The sequence below is a fragment of the Ascaphus truei genome, chromosome 8 (genome assembly GCF_040206685.1).
Source record: "Ascaphus truei isolate aAscTru1 chromosome 8, aAscTru1.hap1, whole genome shotgun sequence".
Taxonomy (NCBI): domain Eukaryota; kingdom Metazoa; phylum Chordata; class Amphibia; order Anura; family Ascaphidae; genus Ascaphus; species Ascaphus truei.
Window position 1 is genome coordinate 83,059,464 of NC_134490.1, and position 22,008 is coordinate 83,081,471.

The 22,008-nt window shown below is 40.8% G+C and overlaps 1 protein-coding gene across 2 annotated transcripts in view; it reads left to right on the forward strand.

Annotated features, from left to right (window-relative positions):
- PANK1 (pantothenate kinase 1) overlaps positions 1 to 18,416 on the forward strand; it is a 43,995-nt gene extending 25,579 nt beyond the window's left edge. For both annotated transcript variants that reach the window (XM_075612872.1, XM_075612873.1), the window contains exons 4-7: positions 820 to 996; positions 5,248 to 5,371; positions 11,991 to 12,116; positions 12,596 to 18,416. In XM_075612872.1, coding sequence (XP_075468987.1) covers positions 820 to 996; positions 5,248 to 5,371; positions 11,991 to 12,116; positions 12,596 to 12,655 — 487 coding nt within the window. In that variant the 3' untranslated portion in view covers positions 12,656 to 18,416. The remainder of the gene's footprint in view (positions 1 to 819; positions 997 to 5,247; positions 5,372 to 11,990; positions 12,117 to 12,595) is intronic.
- Positions 18,417 to 22,008: the final 3,592 nt, after the last annotated feature.

The following is a 22,008-nucleotide window of genomic DNA, read 5'->3' on the forward strand; positions in this document are numbered from 1 at the left end:
CTTACCTAGTTCAAAATAGGATTTCTCTCTTCAAGCACCTTTTTGACATTCATGTTTTCGATTTTCATTAAAATTATGTCAACTGATCTGTTTGGAACTCCTTAAACGTAGATAACATTTGATATTTTATTAAAACCACTTTAAAATGCCAATTGGTTTGTCCGCGTTTTCCACTTTATTACTAGTGTTAAAAAAAAGCCATTTAGGTTATGAAATGTACAAATGCTCAAATGGAAGCCATTTTGCTTCTTGTATGAGCGGTATCGAATTATAACTACTTGAAACATACTAAGGACACTACTCGCCATTCACTACTAGCACGTTTCTGTGTGCATTTGTACAATCAATTGTCATGCTTCTAGATTCCTTTATGTGGAAACCATGATTTATTTTTTTTAAACAAAATAAAAGTGAAATGGCATTGCATGTTTTAATAGAAATGAATGAGCAAAATACTATCGATATCAGCATACCCAGCTGGAATGACTCTTCCATCTTCTAGTTAGGTCTGTGTATCAACAATGTGACATGGTATCAAAGCTCCCTTCGTTACATATTACTGGGCCCACCTTGCTACCATAATTATTTCCACTGGTGATAACAATTGATTTGAATGGACTAAGAAAGTAAAGATAATCTCACTTATGCTTCCAGTGCATAGAAAAATAAATTCACGTTTAAGTCACTACATCAGTGCTGCTTTGAGACGCAACACACTCTTCATGCAATTTCTGTTTTTATAAAAGCACCTTTTAGAAGAAGCCTCATGACATGCCTTAATTACTCCATCATTGCAAACCTTTCTCATTACCCTTTCAGTCTCGGTGGAGGAACATTCCTTGGTCTGTGTTGTTTGCTGACCGGTTGTGAAACATTTGAAGAAGCTCTGGAAATGGCAGCAAAAGGCGACAGCACGAACGTTGATAAACTGGTGAAGGATATCTATGGTGGAGACTATGGACGGTTTGGTCTTCAGGGATCTGCTGTAGCATCTAGGTATATATATTTATTTTTTTAGGTTGGAGTATAGTGCTAGACAGTTAGGAAAAACCAGGCGCTTACCTTTAGTATCAGATCAAGGAAGAATAGTGAAACCAATAAATGTGGTTTCTCTCTATTATTGTAGAGATAGTCTTGTGATCCCTTCTGCTTCAACCCCTAATAAGGGATAATCCGAAGCCCTTATGGAAACGTAGAGACAAACAGAGTAGGGGGAGCGAGGGATTAGTAGATACACGTTTATACAATTTCCGACGGTTAGATATGCATATAGTAAACCCAGTGCAGTGGGGGTAGGACAGGAAGTAATAAAATATAAATACTTACACGGCCATGTGTAAGCACATTCCAAAGAGGGTGTCTTTGTGATAGATGCTGGCCCTTCCGTAGGTGGGTACAGGGTGGTCACAGTAAGTTTTTATATATAAATAAATACTCACACGGCCCAGTGTGAGTAGAGGTGCGGGGCAGATGTCTTTAGAGTTGGATTAGCCCGTCCAGGGTAGTTGCGGGCCGGTCACATCAGATTAAGCCCAAACAGGGCTATGGCCGGTCTGCCCTCCTCTATTGCTTGTGATCAAGCAGGTTAACTCCCCCATTCAGCGGTATAGAGGGATAAGTGAGGCACAGTTTCAGTGATAGGTATGTAAAGGGTATTTATTCGGATAAAAAAGACAATACTATCACACTCACATAACATAAACAGTATCCCCTGGCTTCTCCGTATGGCCCAATCCAGCAGTAAACCGCTCCGGCCCCGCGTCCGAGGTGCAGAGAGCTGGAACTAATCTGCCCGGCTGCAGATGCTGCTGAAAGGACTGTCTACGGAAGCCTCCGTGGGACAAAACAGGAACAGGATTTGAGCAACGCGCTTCGCCGATTGAGCCTGAGGAAGCCGTCCAATCGGTGAAACGCGTTGCTCAAATCCTGTTCCTGTTTTGTCCCACGGAGGCTTCCGCAGACAGTCCTTTCAGCAGCATCTGCAGCCGGGCAGATTAGTTCCAGCTCTCTGCACCTCGGACGCGGGGCCACAAGCAATAGAGGAGGGCAGACCGGCCATAGCCCTGTTTGGGCTTAATCTGATGTGACCGGCCCACAACTACCCTGGACGGGCTAATCCAACTCTAAAGACATCTGCCCTGCACCTCTACTCACACTGGGCCGTGTGAGTATTTATTTATATATAAAAACTTACTGTGACCACCCTGTACCCACCTACGGAAGGGCCAGCATCTATCACAAAGACACCCTCTTTGGAATGTGCTTACACATGGCCGTGTAAGTATTTATATTTTATTACTTCCTGTCCTACCCCCACTGCACTGGGTTTACTATATGCATATCTAACCGTCGGAAATTGTATAAACGTGTATCTACTAATCCCTCGCTCCCCCTACTCTGTTTGTCTCTGGAGTATAGTGCTAAAATAGTTCTAGTCCATTGTTATGTAATGGAAATGGAAAAGAAGAGGCAGCCGTTTAGATTCTTGGTCAGAAGGGACGGAGGCATAGTATCAGAATTATAAGGAATGTAACAAAAATTGCATAAGGGCAATCAAATGAGCAAAAATGGATAATGAAAAAAGGATTTCAATAGAAAGTAAGATCAACCCTAAGAAGTTCTTTAAGTACCTTAATAACAAAAAAATGAGAAAAGAAAATATAGGACCCTTTCCATGTGAGATGGGCAGGCAGATTATTGGAGATAAGGAAAAAGCAGAGGTATTAAACAAATTCTTTGCCTCTGTGTTTACCAGGGAAGAATCCATTTCAATTGTGGTGCCGCCAGAGGAAGCCACAACCTCCATATTAATGAACAATTGGTTAACTGAGGAAGTTCATAGGTGGCTTGATACAATTAAAGTAAATAAGGCACCTGGCCCTGATGGCATACAGCCAAGAGTTCTCAAGGAATTATGTTCAGTAATAGCCAAACCATTACATTTAATATTTAAGGACTCAATTTCCACAGGCTCAGTACCACAAGATTGGCATAAAGCAGATGTGGTGCCTATATTTAAAAAGGGAGCTAGATCACAACCGGTGAATTACAGACCTGTACGTCTGACTTCAATAGTGGGGAAGCTTCTCTAAGGTTTAATACGGGATAATATTCAGGAAAACCCCATGGAAAACAAAATTATTAATAATAGTCAGCATGGATTTATGAAGGATAGATCATGCCAAACTAACCTTATTTGTTTCTTTGAGGAGGTAAGTAGGAATTTAGACCAGGGTAATGCAGTTGATGTGGTCTTAGATTTTGCAAAGGCTTTTGATATGGATCCACACACAAGGTTGGTGTACAAAATAAAGCAAATTGGACTCAGTAAAAATATATGCACCTGGATTGAAAACTGGTTGAGGGGTAGACAACAGAGGGTTGTCATAAATGGAACTTTTCCAGATTGGGCTAAAGTCGTGAGTGGAATACTTCAGGGATCGGTACTGGGACCCCTGCTTTTTAGCTTGTTTATTAATGACCTTGAGTTTGGCATCGAGAGCAAAGTCTCCATCTTTGCTGATGACACTAAATTGTGTAAGTTAATAGAATCAGAGCAGGATGTAATTTCTCTCCAGGACTTGGAGGGACTGGAAACTTGGGCAGCTAAATGACAGGTGAGGTTTAATACAGATAAATGTAAGGTTATGCATTTGGGAAGCAAATATAAACAGGCGACTTACAAATTAAATGGGGATAAATTGGTGGAAACCTTGGTGGAGAAGGATTTAGGAGTGCTGGTAGACAGTAGGCTTAGCAATAGGGCCCAAAGTCATGCAGTAGCTGCAAAGGCAAACAAGATCTTATCTTGCATTAAACGAGCAATGGATGGAAGGGAAGTAAACATAATTATGCCCCTTTATAAAGCATTAGTCGGACTACACCTTGAATATGGAGTACAATTTTGAGAGTGCAAAGAAGAGTCGCCAAATTAATAAAGGGGATGGACAATTAAGTTATTAGGAGAGGCTAGCTAAATGAGATTTATTTACATTAGAAGAGAGGCGTCTAAGAGGGCATATGATAACTATGTACAAATATATATTCGGGGACAGTACAAGGAGCTTTCTTTCAAAAGAACTATTTATCCCAAGGGCAGTACAAAGGACTCTGGGGCATCCCTTAAGGTTGGAGGAAAGGGGATTTCACCAGCAACAAAGGAAAGGGTTCTTTACAGTAAGGGCAGTTAAAATGTGGAATTCATTACCCATGGAGACTGTGATGACAGATACAATAGATTTGTTCAAAAAAAGGTTGGACATCTTTTTAGAAAGGAAAGGTATACAGGGATATACCGAATAAGTAAACATGGGAAGGATGTTGATCCAGGGAATAATCCGATTGCCAACTCTTGGAGTCAGGAAGGAATTTCTTTTTCCCCTTATGAGATATCATTGGATGTTATGTCACTGGGGTTTTTTGTTTGCCTTCCTCTGGATCAATATACTGCAAGTATAGATATAGGATAAAGTATCAGTTTTCTAAATTTAGCATAGGTTGAACTTGATGGACGCATGTCTTTTTCCAACCTCATCTTCTATGTAACTATGTAAATTATTAAAAACTAAATTAATCTTCCCTTGTTTTCTATAAAGCATAATCAGATGTGTTCAATTGGAATTTGTAGATCACAGCCTTGACATCCTCCAAAACCTTGCGTAACATTTTTCAAAAAGCCTGGAAGATTCAAAATAGTCACTGGGGCAATTATGTTGCGGCTTTCTGTTGGTGACCCCAAGGCCATGTTGGTAATCTGGCAGGCATATTTGTTAAGACCGGCACAGAAAAACGACAAATATCGCGGAGGTTGGGGCACCACCTACCAACTCCATGGGACCCCCGGATTCATCTTGGCAGAAAAATGCGAGCTTGTGGGGCAACTACTGCTTTAACCCTTTTGAGTGCTGGAGGGGCCAGGGTGCCACATCTGCTCCGACACTCCGGTTACATGACAACTTTGCGAATCGGTCAGATGATAGTGTCGTGCACGATCTGACCTGATGGAAGCAATCCTCCGTAGCAAAACAAGCAGGATTTTTGGACGTAGGTACTATGTCATGGGGCACCCAGGGTACCAGACGCAATGATGCAGTACCTACATCCAGGTGCCCAAAGGGTTAAACCTTCAGTTGGCAGTGCATTGATTTCTGGCAGCATTGAAGGGACTAATTCTTTGACAAAGGAACGCGCATTGCATTTATTGCTATCCTTTGATATAGCAGCCCTTCTTTCTGATGTCTTTGTCAGCTTTGGCCACATGATGAGTAAGGAGAAGAGAGATACCATCAGCAAGGAGGACTTGGCCAGAGCGACATTGGTCTCGATCACAAATAACATTGGTTCCATTGCTCGCATGTGCGCACTCAATGAGGTAAGAAACAGACTTGTATATATTAATTATTTGTATGATACACCTGTATAGATTGTCCTAGAAAAAGCTCATCTTATCACATAGCTAAGGATATGTTGGTCACACATCAAATGATGGCGATTATAATATTGTCACTTACATAATACATAAAGCAGTGCTTCCTTTCAGGAGTAATTTTTTTTTTTTTTTACTCAATCTGGGGGACCCTGGAGTTGAACTACTCTATTCTGAGCTCCAGGGATCCCCTGTTGTAGAGATGTCATCACTCTGAGATGTTGCATCTTTTTGGTGACAATGCAACCATTTTTTCTTCTCGCCGAAATAAAAAAAATTCTCTGCAACGTGGGTGGAGGAGGACTTAAGAGTATCATGGTTGAAGTCCTATAATTTAGGTCTTTTATAAATCCATGCAATTATAACATCAATACTTTAAACTTTTTAATTGCAAGTCTAAAATGGGTATCATAGGTGGAATTAGTAGGTTTTGCCTTAAATCGGCCTCGTAGACCTCCCCATCGTTGAAGGAAACACTTGTGTTTCTTAACGTGACTGTAAGCAAATTTTAGTTTTTCAAGAAGGGCTCTTACTTTCTATAGAAAAAGTTAACATTTTTTCTCAGTATCGTATCTGGTAAACAAAAGAAAAGGGAGACCTAGTATATAAGCACTCAATCACTGCTAGATATATAATGATAATATTAAAATACTTTAATTTCAACAATGAATAAAATAATGGGATTTAATATAAAAATGCAGATCAAACAGCACGTGACTGTAATCTATATAACATAGCTGTGACAGCTAGGTAGATATAACATATGGGGGGTCCTTGATAGATATTCAGGATCCCATGTTGTAAATAAACAGCCTACTATTTAGTATAATGGTGGGGCCAATGTAAGACCACTGTTCAGATAATGTCTCATGCAGGCTAATGTGGTACTAGTGGTATCACGTGTATCAGCTAGTCACTAGATAAAATCTGACTCATTGGTAGGGTGCTACACAGTTGGTGGGTATGTACTGTAAAAGCGCAAGAGGTATAGTAGCTCTGTGCAGACACACCTACACTATGCTTATAGCAGGGAGTGTAAATCCACTTCTGTAGAAGGTAGTAGCAGAGACACTATAAGGTATAGATAGTAACATACCTAGGCAAAAGGAATAATAACCTGTATGTGGAGCTACCTGTTAGATCGAAACACTTGCCACAGAGTGGCCCCTGGTGGACGAGTGGCTTGTAAGTATAAGGATGAATAACCCCTAAACACCCGACACTAACAGCTGTTTAGTCCGTGGAAGGTTGTACATAGAGGGAGCACTTAAAGGAATATAGCCCCGTAAGCCATGTATTGCAAAGAAAAGCAGGAATCAGGCAAATCAATTAGCCAATTAGGATATCCTCAATATAAATAATTGTACATTCAATGCAAAACATCAGTAGCACAGGATTATCATATGGATAGGCTACTGGGCTGAGGGGTAAAGTGCTTGCGCTTCCTCAATACTAGCACAACCAGCTGATAGAACAGATCCACAGCAGGAGGTAAGTGCCGTGAATAGGTTAGGTCAGTGTAGATCGGTTTCCCACACGGACCACCCCAGGCAAGGGAATATACAGTGTTACCAGGTAAATCAACAACAGGGCAAAACCAAACATACAGTATAGAGCATAACTGGTAGCGCATTGTCCCCTACATCAGCGCTGATCATTAGTATATCAGCGCTGATATGCTCAAAGACATGCCTGACTGAAATAGCAGATATATTAATGGTCCCTGAAATCAGAGAGATCCTGCGGTGCTGAGTATAACACGCAGGATCAAAGCATCAAAAAACGCAAGACGCTGGGACTTCGCAACTGTGAGACAATGTCAATAAATGTTGCATTCGAAATGAAGGCGTCCCACGTGTATGAATGGGTGTGTGGCCGACGCGAGCGTTTCACGTGTGAACGCTTCAGGGCATGTAAGGGGAGGTCCCTGTGTGTGAGTGAGGGTTTATATAGTCACTGTAGGTATGGCTGTTAAAGTGGTTAACCCCTAAGTTGCTTTTTGTGTGTAGCTAGCACCTCACCGTGGTTCACATCTCAGCTGTGCGGGAGTTTCTCTTTGTGTGTCGTATCTGGTAAACAAATTTTAAATTCTGTGAAGATGAGCCAAGTGTTTTCATTTAATAGTGTTTGTAGTGTCGCTTGTACTGTCTATATATGTGATTCTTTAATTTTTTTATTTTGAAATACGGCACTGTTCTACATATCAACTTGCTTTTTATTATGACATTGAATGGGACACTTCTATTCCCTTTGTGTACATGATCTAACACAATCTAGATGGTGAAAAATGGGATATATATTCAGGGGTATGTCTTGATTAATAAGGATGTATTATGCCATTGTCTCTAAACGATGTAAATGAATAACAAATGAAGTATAATCGTAAGATACAGAATGTAAAAATAAAAACATTCAGTTGGTTATTTTCCTCTTCCGTAGTAAAAGTGCTTTGCTAAATTGCAGTAGCTCTTGAACAATTGACTAATTAGTAAAAGCAGCCGTTCCATTTGCTATTTTATTAGCTTATCTGAACAAGGGGTTCCTCTGGAGCTGATTGGTGATCATCTGACATCTAGGACCCCTCAGTTTTGCGCCATATTGCTAGTTTTACCACAAACAAATCCTAAAAATATGGTCTCTGGACTACAAACATGGCCGTGGGTTGTCACCAATAGAAATCTGCAACATCTGAATATCTTGCAGCTTTTCTATTGGCCGCCGGACCAAGCTCTGATCCCAGCAGGGACGACCTTACCCCCTGGTTCCGGAAAGTTAAAAGAAAATAAAGACATTGAAAATGTAGGGAGGATAACTGCTTTTAATAGTCAATATTAGGCTAACAGCTACCATTCATTCGTGAATAATCCCTTTGGTTTTATGCAGTTATGTAAATGTTCTATCTGTAGTGCTAGACATGTTTTGTACTGTTCATTGTGCAGAGTGGGATGGAATATTGTGGCATCGGGCATCAAGTGTTCCATGGTATCGTCTTTCTGCTTTCAGCTTCTTTACAGTGTTGCCTTGTGTCATGGAGTTCAAGCAGCATTGTACAGGGCTATCAAAGCATTGAGAACTGCAACAATTCGCTAGAGTGAAAATGGACAGAAATCCTTCTGCTTGTTGTTTCTTAAGAGTAAAAATAACTATGTTGTGAGTGTTTGATGCTATTGCTGGTAGGTCAGAATTGTGCATTTCTTTGCATTTCAGGTAGTAACTTTTTTTGTACCCTACAGTACATCAACTGTTTGGTCAGCTAGATATATTTCTCTAGTCAAATTTAATTATTGGCTTATACCTGGGGTGGCCAACTTTTTTTTCAGATGGGCCAATTAATGGGCAAAAAATTGTTGGGGGGGGGGGCACTGTTTGCCGCCGCCATGGGACTGCGGCAGGGATGACTTCAGCCTGTGTGGAGCGGGAAGGGCCGCCGACAGCTTTCCGGGGTTCAGGACTAGAGTTTCCACCTGAGCCGCCTGTGGTGGCAGCCCTGTGAGCCCCTCCCATCCCTCTTTCTCTCACTACCTCTCTCTAACTCCCTCTATTTCTTTCCACCCTCTCCCTCAATGTATTGCTCTTCCCTCCCCCCCTCTCGCTCGCATGCTCCTCCCCCCCCTCACAACAATTCCTCCCACACTTTACAATCCTCCCCTCTCTCCTCACCACAGAGAAATGTTACCACGGGGGAGGGGGGGGGGAGTTGCCAGCGGGTTATTCCAGGGCTTTGCCTCATGTCGGCTCGCTCACCCGCCCAAGCTGGAAGTGGGGACTGCAGTGAGGCCCCAGGTCCCCTCCGTTCCTGCTGCAGATGTCAGAGGGGCGGCGCAAGAAGATGCCGGCATGAGAGGAGGCTGATCACTCGGGCCACTGCAAATGCCGCTGGCCGGCTACCCCTGGCTTATAAAACTATACATTATGTACATTAAGGCCAAAGTATAAAAGTTATACTTGCATGTGGCATGCATACTCTGATTACTCTTGTCACCTAGGACTGGTGTTGGTTAGTGGAGTAGTTGTAATCACGATATCTATAAAAGTGTGGCCCTACTTGTTATCAAATGACAGTGATTTACTGGGCATGGTTTTTATTTAAAAAAATAAAGTATTTTAATTCAGAACACTGTTATTAGTTGGTCAGTTTGGGCCTTGTGCCATACTAATCACCATGGTCAAGTCACTTTCTTTCCCATTGTCCCAAGCAACAAACTAATTTTAACCTCTTTGGGCAGAGCCTTAGTGTGCCTCAGTAATACACACACACACTGCTTCTTTACCTCTTTGGGCAGAGCCTTAGTGTGCCTCAGTAATATACACACACACACTGCTTCTTTACCTCTTTGGGCAGAGCCTTAGTGTGCCTCAGTAATATACACACACACACTGCTTCTTTACCTCTTTGGGCAGAGCCTTAGTGTGCCTCAGTAATATACACACACACACTGCTTCTTTACCTCTTTGGGCAGAGCCTTAGTGTGCCTCAGTAATACACACACACACTGCTTCTTTACCTCTTTGGGCAGAGCCTTAGTGTGCCTCAGTAATACACACACACTGCTTCTTTACCTCTTTGGGCAGAGCCTTAGTGTGCCTCAGTAATATACACACACACACTGCTTCTTTACCTCTTTGGGCAGAGCCTTAGTGTGCCTCAGTAATATACACACACACACTGCTTCTTTACCTCTTTGGGCAGAGCCTTAGTGTGCCTCAGTAATATACACACACAATGCTTCTTTACCTCTTTGGGCAGAGCCTTAGTGTGCCTCAGTAATATACACACACACTGCTTCTTTACCTCTTTGGGCAGAGCCTTAGTGTGCCTCAGTAATATACACACACACACTGCTTCTTTACCTCTTTGGGCAGAGCCTTAGTGTGCCTCAGTAATATACACACACACTGCTTCTTTACCTCTTTGGGCAGAGCCTTAGTGTGCCTCAGGAATATACACACACACACTGCTTCTTTACCTCTATGGGCAGAGCCTTAGTGTGCCTCAGTAATATACACACACACTGCTTCTTTACCTCTTTGGGCAGAGCCTTAGTGTGCCTCAGTAATATACACACACACACTGCTTCTTTACCTCTTTGGGCAGAGCCTTAGTGTGCCTCAGTAATATACACACACACACTGCTTCTTTACCTCTTTGGGCAGAGCCTTAGTGTGCCTCAGTAATATACACACACACTGCTTCTTTACATCTTTGGGCAGAGCCTTAGTGTGCCTCAGTAATATACACACACACACACACTGCTTCTTTACCTCTTTGGGCAGAGCCTTAGTGTGCCTCAGTAATATACACACACACACTGCTTCTTTACCTCTTTGGGCAGAGCCTTAGTGTGCCTCAGTAATATACACACACACACTGCTTCTTTACCTCTTTGGGCAGAGCCTTAGTGTGCCTCAGTAATATACACACAATGCTTCTTTACCTCTGGGCAGAGCCTTAGTGTGCCTCAGTAATATACACACAATGCTTCTTTACCTCTTTGGGCAGAGCCTTAGTGTGCCTCAGTAATATACACACACACTGCTTCTTTACCTCTTTTTCCCCACTCGTCAAAAAAAAACTCATTCGGTAATCTACCCTGTTTTGACTTTATAATTATGGCACATTGTCTGTTTTCTGTCATTTCTCTACACCTATGAATGTAATATTTATATCTATGGTTGCACCATGTGCACTTACATGTCATTTATATTTTATTTGATTGCCCTTACACTTGCTCGTTTTTTTGTTTTTTTTTAATACACTTGCTCGATTGTCTACAAAAGTAAACTGAATTTATTACACAATGTTCGTTTGCTAGGTCTTTAGAAATTTCTTCTATAGCACATAATCTTTGTACCTGAATTGTACATGAATGAAACTAATGTTTATAGATTTTTTTTTTGTATTTGCGTACCGTGTAATTATGATATTTGTTTCCTTCGATAGTGTAGCCCTGTACATAGATTTTTTTTTTTTTGCCGGCCACATTGAGCTTTTATCTAATTTTGGTGTCTGAGGCACAGGGCAATAATGTGACAATCTCTCACAAGGAGCTGTCATTGGGATTTGAACAAGACTACCCTGCTTCAGTTAGTGCATTTACTCACTGAGGCAGGAGAGCGCGAACTGGGGGAGCAACATATTCGGGGGGGTCAGGGGGGACGCTTACAGAGGCCCTGCGCACATCCCCACCACACTTCCCCACAACATTTAAATTAAATGCCGGGGGAGCGCGCGATGCCTCTGTATGTCTCTTACCTGCTATCCGACGGCTTCTGGCAACGCGGCATCAAATAACACCGCGGGGTCACATGACGTCAGTGCGCCGACACACAACGTTGTGACGTCAGAAAAAACTGGAGAAAAGGTTGGGAGAGTAGGCAGGGGGCGCAGATGAAAAAGTTTGCGCGTCCCTGCACTGAGCCACTAATTCAGCCCATTATTATTTAATCATAATAAAGGGAATTTTCTACAAAAGTAAACTGAATTTATTTCACTTTGTTCATTTGTCTTGTATGTAAAGAAGAAGCTAGACACAGGTTTCTTTATGATGTTACTTTTGACTTGCAGAACATTGACAGAGTGATGTTTGTGGGAAACTTTCTCCGAATTAACATGGTCTCAATGAAGCTGCTATCTTATGCTATGGATTACTGGTCAAAAGGACAATTGAAAGCCCTTTTCTTGGAACATGAGGTAATATGAGCTAAAAATGTAATTAAAACCTATTGTATACATAGACAGTGATGATATAAATTCCAATTTGGCATTTATGCAATTTCTAAAAAATGTATTAGACACAATCTTATATCTCCGTTTAAACTAACCATACTCCGAAAATGGCCCTAGCAGCCTTTTTATGAATGATTAGGAAAAACTGTGAAGTGAAAAATGCGATTCATGTAGAAAACAAATTTGGGCTTGCATGAATGAGTTTTGGGACTGGAGATGTATAGATGAACATTGTATCAAGAATCGTTGTACAAGGTAGATTATTTCAGGATACAGGTTAAATGCACGTTGTACAGATAATGTACCTATTATTAATTTAAAGATAACTTAAGGAACCAACCCTGGTCTCCTGGAGTTTTGTGTACAACGTTCTCTAGTTTAATTGCCAAGAAGTGGATTGCCCAGATGCGTTAAGAAAAATACTTCTGACTTGCGTATTTTAGGGTTACTTCGGGGCTGTCGGAGCCCTCCAGGAGCTGCTTAAGATGAACGATGATCAGTGAAAAGAACCAGCACTGAAAACACTTGCACTCTGCTAAGCTGCTGTCTGGAAACATTGTTGGTTTTTTTAAACCTCTAGGAGATACATATGGAGCCATCTCGCAGATGTTATATTTTGTAAATAATTCAAGATCCTTCAAGCAGACCTTTCAATTTGCTATGAAACCCAACCCACAGACACTGGGAGTCTGCATATTATATTTTAACAAAAAATGTGCAACACAGCCAAACGTACTGTAGTGATTTTAAGTCGTAATTTAAAGCACTAATCCATGATGTTCAAGAAGTTGTTGATTTGTTGTTGTTGTTGTTGTTTTTTTTTTTTGGTTTTTTTTTTTATATACATATTTTTTTAAACTACCATTTTAGGTGCAGGGCTTTTGCTGTCTTACAACCAGGGGTCCCCAGTTTGGGATATTTACCTCTGTTATTTATACCAGCATTTTCTGGAGTTTAAAATGGACTGGAAACTGCCAGCGAGTCAGTCAGTAACAGTGATCTGTGACATCATTGTTTCTGATTGGCTCAGAGGCAGGGAGCTGCCCAGCATCTTGGAAGAGAGCAAATGTCCTCTTTTAACATAAACTCAAAAACCATGAGCTCTGGGGTGTTGGACAAATGCAGTCCTACATTCTGATACTCACTGGATCAGAAACTCCCATGAAAAGTAGGTTGATGTCAACTGGCGGACTTGCTGTTTTTAAGCTATTGCTAAACAATATAAAAACAGGAGCTACATGTGAGGAAGTATTTTTGTTTCGTGTGTGTGTGTGTGTGTAGTCATAATGTGTTTGAGAACTAACAACTTTAATTGAACTTTTTAATTTTTTCATGATGTTTCATGATTTTCTTGGTTTCAAATGAAACTATAACTGACACTGTGTGGGCACTGAGGAGTCTATGGTTTTGCTGCATTTATTAAAACATGATGTACCTATGTAAAAATGTGACTGCAATATTCATGTCTAACTTTGTTACTGGTACTGCCTCCTGGGCCAATTTAATACTGTTTTAAAACATCTAGTCTCTATTTCAAAATTGTTGATAAGAGAACAATTGGATGTATTTAAAAGAATTGTGCATTCATATTGCAATGAGTTCTAAGATAGAAATGTAGGTTTTGCTGTGTACACGAACACTAAGGCAAACATTTTAGATCTGTGTTATACAGCTGCTTCTCTCCACTCTGTTGTGAAGACATAAACAAATAACACCTAAAATCCACTTGCCATTACTTCACATTTACAGACATATGTTTCAACTCATAGCTGTATATATTGCCACTGTGCTCTAATCTTTTAATGTTATTATTTGTGTGCAATTAACACTACAATTCATTAAATCAGATGCAAGTAACATAAGAACTAAAATCTCTTTTCGCCAACCGATTGCAACATCTAGGACTTGTTGAACTGATATGGCTGCTTGTACTGTTCTAAGTGCTGCTATTGGACAAAGATTTTCATTTTTTCTGATGCATTGCAGACCCTTCTGGCAGTAAAAGGGTTTAACGTTTCTGACTTGGACTTTTCTCTATTTTTATTATATGTACCAGTAGGGGAGACTCTGGCCACTGATGGGTGGAGAGATTTTTTAAAAGCCTTTTGCTGCCATTATGGCCCACAATATGTTATGTATATTCCACTGTGGGTGCCCATTACCAATATTTAGATCAGGCCTGCACAACATGTAAATTGAAACGGGCCAAACTGCTCCATGGAAAACAGATTTGGCCCCCCTCCCCTCACGACTTACCTGCGGCGTGGTGCGGCAATCTCCGTCTTCTCCCCTGCAAATTCTACTCTATCTCTTGCCGATCATGAAAAAAGGGCCACGTGGCGTCAAATGATGCCACATTGCCATGGCCACGTGGTGTAATTTTCCGCTGCGCAGCCGTTTTTCAGGACCGGCAAGGGAAAGAGTAGAATTTGCAGGGGAGAAGATGGAGATGGCTGGGTCCCGCGAGCCGCACAGTGAGTCCGGGCGGGGGCCGCATGTTGGGCAGGTCTGATTTAGATGAATGGAAATATAAATGGAATTCAAGGGATTCGGTATCCAAGATGTCTGTTACAATCCATTTTTGGATCTGAGTTTGGTCATTCAGTATCCATTTTGTTTCTCCACACTTTATTCAGACTGAACGGAGAGATTGTGGAACATAAGAAAAACGCATTTAAGGGAAATAATTGATTTGTAGGAAAGTTAGAACAAGTGAATTTTTTTATACAGGCATACCCCAGTTTAAGGACACTCACTTTAAGTACACTCGTGACTAAGGACATAATCGCCCAATAGGCAAACGGCAGCACGTCCTGAACAGCAATACCTGTACCGAAGCTGTGAGCAAGCAGGGAGACTATAGAGCCTGTTCCAAATGCGTTACTTACATCAGTTATGCACGTATATAATTGCAGTACAGTACATTTATCGATAAGTGGAAAAAGGTAGTGCTTCACTTTAAGTACATTTTCGCTTTACATACATGCTCTGGTCCCATTTCGTACGTTAATGCGGGGTATAGTATGCCTGTAGTATATTTTGGGTACAAATGGAGTCTGTCCAAGGCCAAGATAAGAGGCTGTGCCTAGACTTTTTCAAGGATTGTATTGTTTCATGCTAACAAGCCATGGATAGGATAAAGTAGTAGCTAGGATTTACTATATAAAAACAAAAAGAACGATTCCTGCGCTCCTACCAATTTGGCTAAAATAAAATAGTGATCTCATGAATAAGGGTTATTTTGTTAAACCCTTTGGCCTACGCGTTATATGCCACGTCAAGACATAACCACATTTTACAGGTACCTACACTGAATATACGCTTTGGCCAAAGGAGTGCAGGAATCGTTCTTTTTGTTTTTCTAGATTTATGTAAGGCCTATATTTTTACCAGCAGCAAACTTCTATAGGGAGGAGCGCGGTAATATGTACAGTCTCTAAAGGATTTAATATATGAACGTGTTTTTGAATACATCTTGACATAAACAATGAACCAACCAACAATAGCATAAAGAAATTAAGAATTGTTCGCTAGTATGTTTTGGTTTAGAGTACCTGTAGATTAAGCTTTGTTGTTATTTGTAACACGAGAACCTATCCCCCTGCTCGGCATCATCCAGGCCTGGGACAGCTGCCAGTAGGAGGAATCTGTCCTTTCACAGTAGCCAACCATGTTGTTAAATCTTAACCCCTTATACTAGTTTGAGTGTCTATGGGTAGTAATGATTTCTCAAATATTTTGTGTCCTGACCAAACTTTAGATGGCGTCATACATAATATATAATATGACAATTCATCCTTATAACAACTAATTCTGTGTGCATGGTAAAAACGGTAAGGAAGGATATAACAGCATTAGTGCTGCGTGAACACATTTTTCCATGATTGAGTGAAATATATCACTCGATAGCATTGAATGATTTAAGAAGGTTAACTTTCCTACAAATAAATTATTTCCCTTAAATGTGTTTTTCTTATAATCCACAATCTTTCCCAGTTCAGTGTGGGGAAATAAAAGATACTGAATGACCTAAATACCATTTACAAATCCAACCTAGATTGTAACAGACAACATGGATTCCAAATTGCTTGAATTCCATTTGCATGAAACTGACTCCATTAGATCTCATTCACCAACTGGCATTAGCATAGCCTTGTCTAGCACCATTTTGTTTGAGAGCTACTCGCCCATTCAGATTCTATTAATGAGTAAGTAGGTGCTGAGCCCTTTGAATTGTTTGCTCTATATGAATTTTGTGTTTTGCTGAATTTCACCCTTTAACAAACGTCTTTATACTTTCTATTTTTCTATCATTGCTTGAGATTTCTACTTTATTTTGTATTTTATTTTTTTACACACAGAAAAGAATTGTGACTACCTATCAACTAAAATGACTTTTGCATGGGTGATTACATTTTTTTTTTTTTTTTTTTTTTAATGATTTAACATTTTGGAATTTACATGTTTTCAAGGGCCTGCTTCAATGGTTCAGCCTCCCAAAAAGTGTACCCTTTAATATGGGCGAATACCACATGGTGTCACTGCTGCTCCAAAAATGTACCAGTATTTTGTGCTAAGAGTTTTAAAGTCGCAAAACATTCGATATCCTACATGTTTGTTTTTTTTTTAATCGGTTCTGTAGTTTTTGATACTTTCTGTATTTAAAAAAAACTATAAAAAAAAAAAATGTAACTCCATGCTATTTTTAATGGGTTTTACCCAGCAGTGCAAGATCTTTGGCAACAAATGATCACTAACAGGAAAGTGTTGCAGTGTCGCCAGCAGGAAAGTGGCTGAATGGCAAGCTGTAAAAATAGACAATGTTGCCCTTGGTAATATACGGTTACACTGACAAGGATTGAGTGGAACGGAAAGGCAGCCATTAGGTGAACCCGGGGAGGTAGGGTCTTTGCCGACTCATCACGGGAGAACAGATCGATGAACAGCTTAGATAATTAGTTTTCATTAAAGGTAATCAAATGCTGCATATATTACAACAACAAAAATTTAGATATTTTTTTTTAAGTGCTGTGAGAAAAGGAACTTATTCAAAATGATGCCCTGAAGTGGCTTATCGTACCACCATTGACTTGAATGGGGGGTTTATGCTATCAGCCACTTTATTGTTGCAAAGTTGTTCACTCGATTTGCTTGCTTACACAAGCCGTAGTAGTAACACTGACACATTTCTTTTACTATTTTTCTACACACTTAATTGGAGTGGACCTTTTGGCTTTTACCATGTAATATTGGCCATTCACCTATAAAAGACTAATATTGTGCTATAAAAGATACCTTGCAATAAAGATTGGTGTGTATTAATGTGTATTAAGGGCACAAAAACTGGCATAAGTACAGTATAGGTATATTTATTTGTGTGAAGATCATCTCTGTTTATATGATGTATAACTAAAGTTGTTGCCGTAATGGCTACCCTCCCTTATTGGATTACCCCATAAGATAAGCATTCATGGTCATTTAAATCCTTTGTGTTACACTAAAACTAATGGGATATTTGCACATACTGTAGTAATGGTACAGGATATTTATAATTCTATAGGAACATTTATTTTACTTTTGTGTATACACTTTTTGGACTTAAAAGATTGTGCCCCAAATGATCTAATAGGTGCATTGGGCATTATATATCTTATGGATGGATACACATAATGTGATCTTTATTTTTTGGCCAATTACAAATTGTAGTCATGTTGGTACTAAAATGTGTTGAATAACAAAAATTTTATTTTTGAATGAACACTTGAAATATTTTAATTACTGTCAATTTTTTTCATAAACTCTAAAAATGTCAAATATTCAACATTTTTATGTCTAGCATATTTTCTTTTAATCATGGAAGGGTTTTTTTGTCTGTCTAATAAAATATTTTGAATTTGTGGATCAACCGTTTTTACATAACATTTTATATAGATTTTTATTGGTAGTCTGGAATGGTAATGACGATTATTGTAATCATGTGTCTTGTTTTCTATCTCTAAAAAAAAAAAAGTGGCCTGAAGGTCAGTTTAAAGTTCCATGCTTTTATTTGATTTTCTGTTATTAATGATGTTGATGGTACATTTTATGGTAATTCATTGAATGCGTTTCCTTCACTTTGTGTCAAAATATTCCACAATACATGATGCAACATGTACATATTTGAACAGTATATTTCTCATAATCTTCACCTTGTTACCATTAAGTAATTAATATTTGCCAACAATTTGTCTCTGCTTAAAATAAAATCTATAACTTGTTAAATTACTACTGATCTCAAATGTGTGGTTTTTTTATTTCGGGACTTATGAATTCCCCTTGGTTTGGTGGCTGTCAAACTTTGCATAGGAACAATTCGTGTTGATTTTCGAGAAGCATGCTTGATATTTTACATAATACTTTTTTCATGCCCAACTTTTTTTTTTCCACTTAGTTTGTTTTCCCATTTTACATTCTACTTTTACCATATTTTGATTTATTTTAGTTCTATACTTGTAATTTCTCTCCCACTTTCTCTTTGTAATTTGAATCCTAATTTAATGCTGTTAAAGACAAAACAGTCCACGGGTTCCATATTTCTACTGGTTCTTTCAATCCACTCCATATGTGTAAGCACAAAATAAGTTAAGACTAATTTGTACCTTTTTTTTTAATATACAGTAGATTTCAGCCAAAAATATTTCCCTGAAGTTTTATATTGTGTGGGGCATGGGGAGTATGTACAGTATTGTATAGATGAGATCTGTGAGTAAGTTTGATTAGTGATTTGGAGGTACTCTGGAAGGGAAGATGCGTGCTCTATGTGAGAAATATGTTTATCAAGCTTTGTAGGTGCACTGGTCCTTACCATGAACATAATGTTTACTGGTCATGGTGTAGGAAAGGCTGAACCACTTCATGGACAGTAGTGACAAAATGTTACTATGTATGCATGTAGCATGGGAATCAACCCGCTTAACTCTGGGACAATATTGCAAAAAAAAGGATTGCATGATTTTATTTGTGTTGAAAAAATATGGATGGTACATTTTATGGTGACTTATTTAATGTTAAATATTTTCAGTATAATTGGCTTCCTTTAAAATGTGTCAATGACCGTTACAGCAGCAGTCTGCACTGATCACTATGGGGAAGAGGGATTTACAGTTTTACGTACCTTTTGAGAGATCTCAACCCCCGTGTAGTACTTGGTTTTTATTTTTTAAATCAGGACACAGAAATGTTTGATTGTCTGGGAGGATAAAATGAAGCTTTCCACTGAGCCCAGTACAGAGTAAAGGTTACCATGATGACCTCAGACAATAGATTTTTCATGAAAAATCATGACCCCCCTGAGCTGGATATGCTTAGGGGCCAAAATCCTAACGTTGTAAAAGTTTAACTCCAATTCCCTGCTAGGGGAATTCCCTGCTACCTTCCCCTCCCACTTTCGCCATATCTCACTCCTTGCATACTTCTCCAAACTCCATGAGCGCATCATTCACAACCAATTCTCCACCTTCATCCACACCCATTCCCACCTTCCAATTATCCAGTCTAGATTCCATCCCTTACACCCTACTGAAATGCCCTCTTCACTACCCACAACTTTCTCTTGCAAGCTTGTCACTCCAAACTCTCCTCCATCCCCATCCTCCTCGACCTCTCTTCAGCCTTTGACACCGTCTATCACCTCCATCTCATCTGAACCCTCACCAATCTTGGTATCACTGACACTGCCCTCTCATGGCGCCCATCCTATCTCCCCATCCACTTCTACTCTGTAACCTTCAACAATTAATCCTCTCGGCCCACCAGCCTCCATTTGGGCATGCCCCAAGGCTCCGCCCATGGTCCTCTTTTCCCTCTACACTGCCCCCTGCAATATCCTGCATAGAAGATACTAGGTTTACTTACCTGAATATTGTGTGTAGTTATCTACCATGGACAATATATAGCTACATTTTACCAGTCCTGTTCTGATGTGGAGCGTGGGTAATTCATACTCACTGCATGCACACTATATAATTATATGCATGTTTTTGGTTTTATCCCTCCCGGTTTCCTATATGGATTTTTGGACATACTCCTTTAAATAATGTTTTGATGATTGGGCTAGTGTACAAATTAGCGGGAATTCTTTGTGTGATCACTCTTGATCATTTGTTGTTAATCCAGTACAAAGCAGAGTTCAAGCCAGGGAGATCCAGGGGTAAGCAGGCGCAGGAACAAACGCTGAAAGACACAGGAGATCCAAGCATAGGACTGCACACACAGAGGTTACAAGAAGCTATGCAGAGCAATGAGTGAGAGGACAGACAGGGGTTATAAAGGAGGGAACACCAATGGGAGAGAGAGGAGGAGTAGAGGGTAGAGTGAGAGGCAGCAGGGATAGGCGAGGAGAGAGGGAGGAGACAGGCAAATCAGAGAGGGAGATGGCTTGTACAGCATGGGGGCGGAGCCAGAGGTCTGGGGAAGATTACAAGAGGAGCGTGTGCACGTGCCCTCTGTAAGGTTGGGGTGCGCGCGCACAAGCTGTGTAAGGAGGCGTGCGGAGCGCTGCGCCGCGGGGGCACCCACCAAGGGAGGAGAGAGAACCGGAGGAGAGACTGCAGGAGGTAAGGTGACCGGAGGGGAGACAGCGGGAGGCCGCGAGCAGGGAGTACTGCGGAGGGGATTGGGTGTTTGAGAACATGCGTGCGCCCTGCGGGGAACGTGCGCAGACGCTGCGAGAGTGTCAGGGGATGCCACAGAGGAACGGATGCGGGAGGAGGAAGGGAGAACAGAACGAGGAGGCAAGGAAGGGATATCAGAGGCAGGGGAAAGCGTGGTGCCGGGGACACATGGAGAGGAAGAAATCCCCTGAACCGTCACAGTGTTTTACCTTTCCAGGAGTGCTACCCAGTGGAGATTCTCAGGCTATGAGTTTCAGGGGGGGGGGGGGTTGCGGTAAAAGTGTTGTCAGAATGTGTCTAGGTAGAAGGGGTCCAGAGTTGCTGGCCACCACAAAAATGTATCCGGGAATCAGGTCAGATTCCCCGGGACATGTAGACACATCACTCCGGTCAAAGTCCTCCCTGGAAAGCAGTTGCACATCTCACCTCCAGGTTTCCCTGCTTCAGCACAGACCAGAAAGGTAAATGAGGGCATAGGGTTATGTGTATCCCGGGTACAGTCGGGGATCCCTAGGTTCATGGGGGTCCCCCAGTAAATGCCCAGATCACCAGAACCAAGTATAGAGGTTCTGGGGTGCTTCAACCATCGATAAGATTGCAAGGCTGATTTCACGTCTACGTCCAAATTCCTATGTATTTAGAAAAGTAACTTTGAAACTGACCCTAAGAATTATTTCGTTCAACTTTTTAAAACATTTTCTAATAGGAAGGTCTAGGAGCGCTGAAACTGAACGTGCGCATCTTTTCAGTCAAACATACTGCTGCGGCTGCCTTTATCCTCCTACTTGCCGGGATAAATGCGGGGGTTTTCTCCGTTTCTTCCGGAGTTTCCCGCTCGGCAGCCGCATCATCAGATAAGCGCTAATGGCGCTTATCATTGAAAGCGCCTGCGGCACGGGAAACCTGACGTAAAAAAGCCGTGCGCCTCCGCGATTTTAAAATTTCCGCGGTGGCGGCCGCCGCATGAGGATAAAGGCGGCTGCCACTGTAGGAAACGAGGCACTTAGAAGAAATTGTGAAATATTTTTATTTTAACATTGTGTGTAATTGTAAATGTGTATGCACTGTATATGAGCTGGGGATTTCCAAGTCCATGGTTCCGAGAGAACAGTTGGCTACCAAGTTGGTGCGACCAAGGGCCTCATGCAGAGAGCATAGAATTTTAAAATTGGCGAATTTCATAAAAAGTAGCTTTTTTGGAGAGT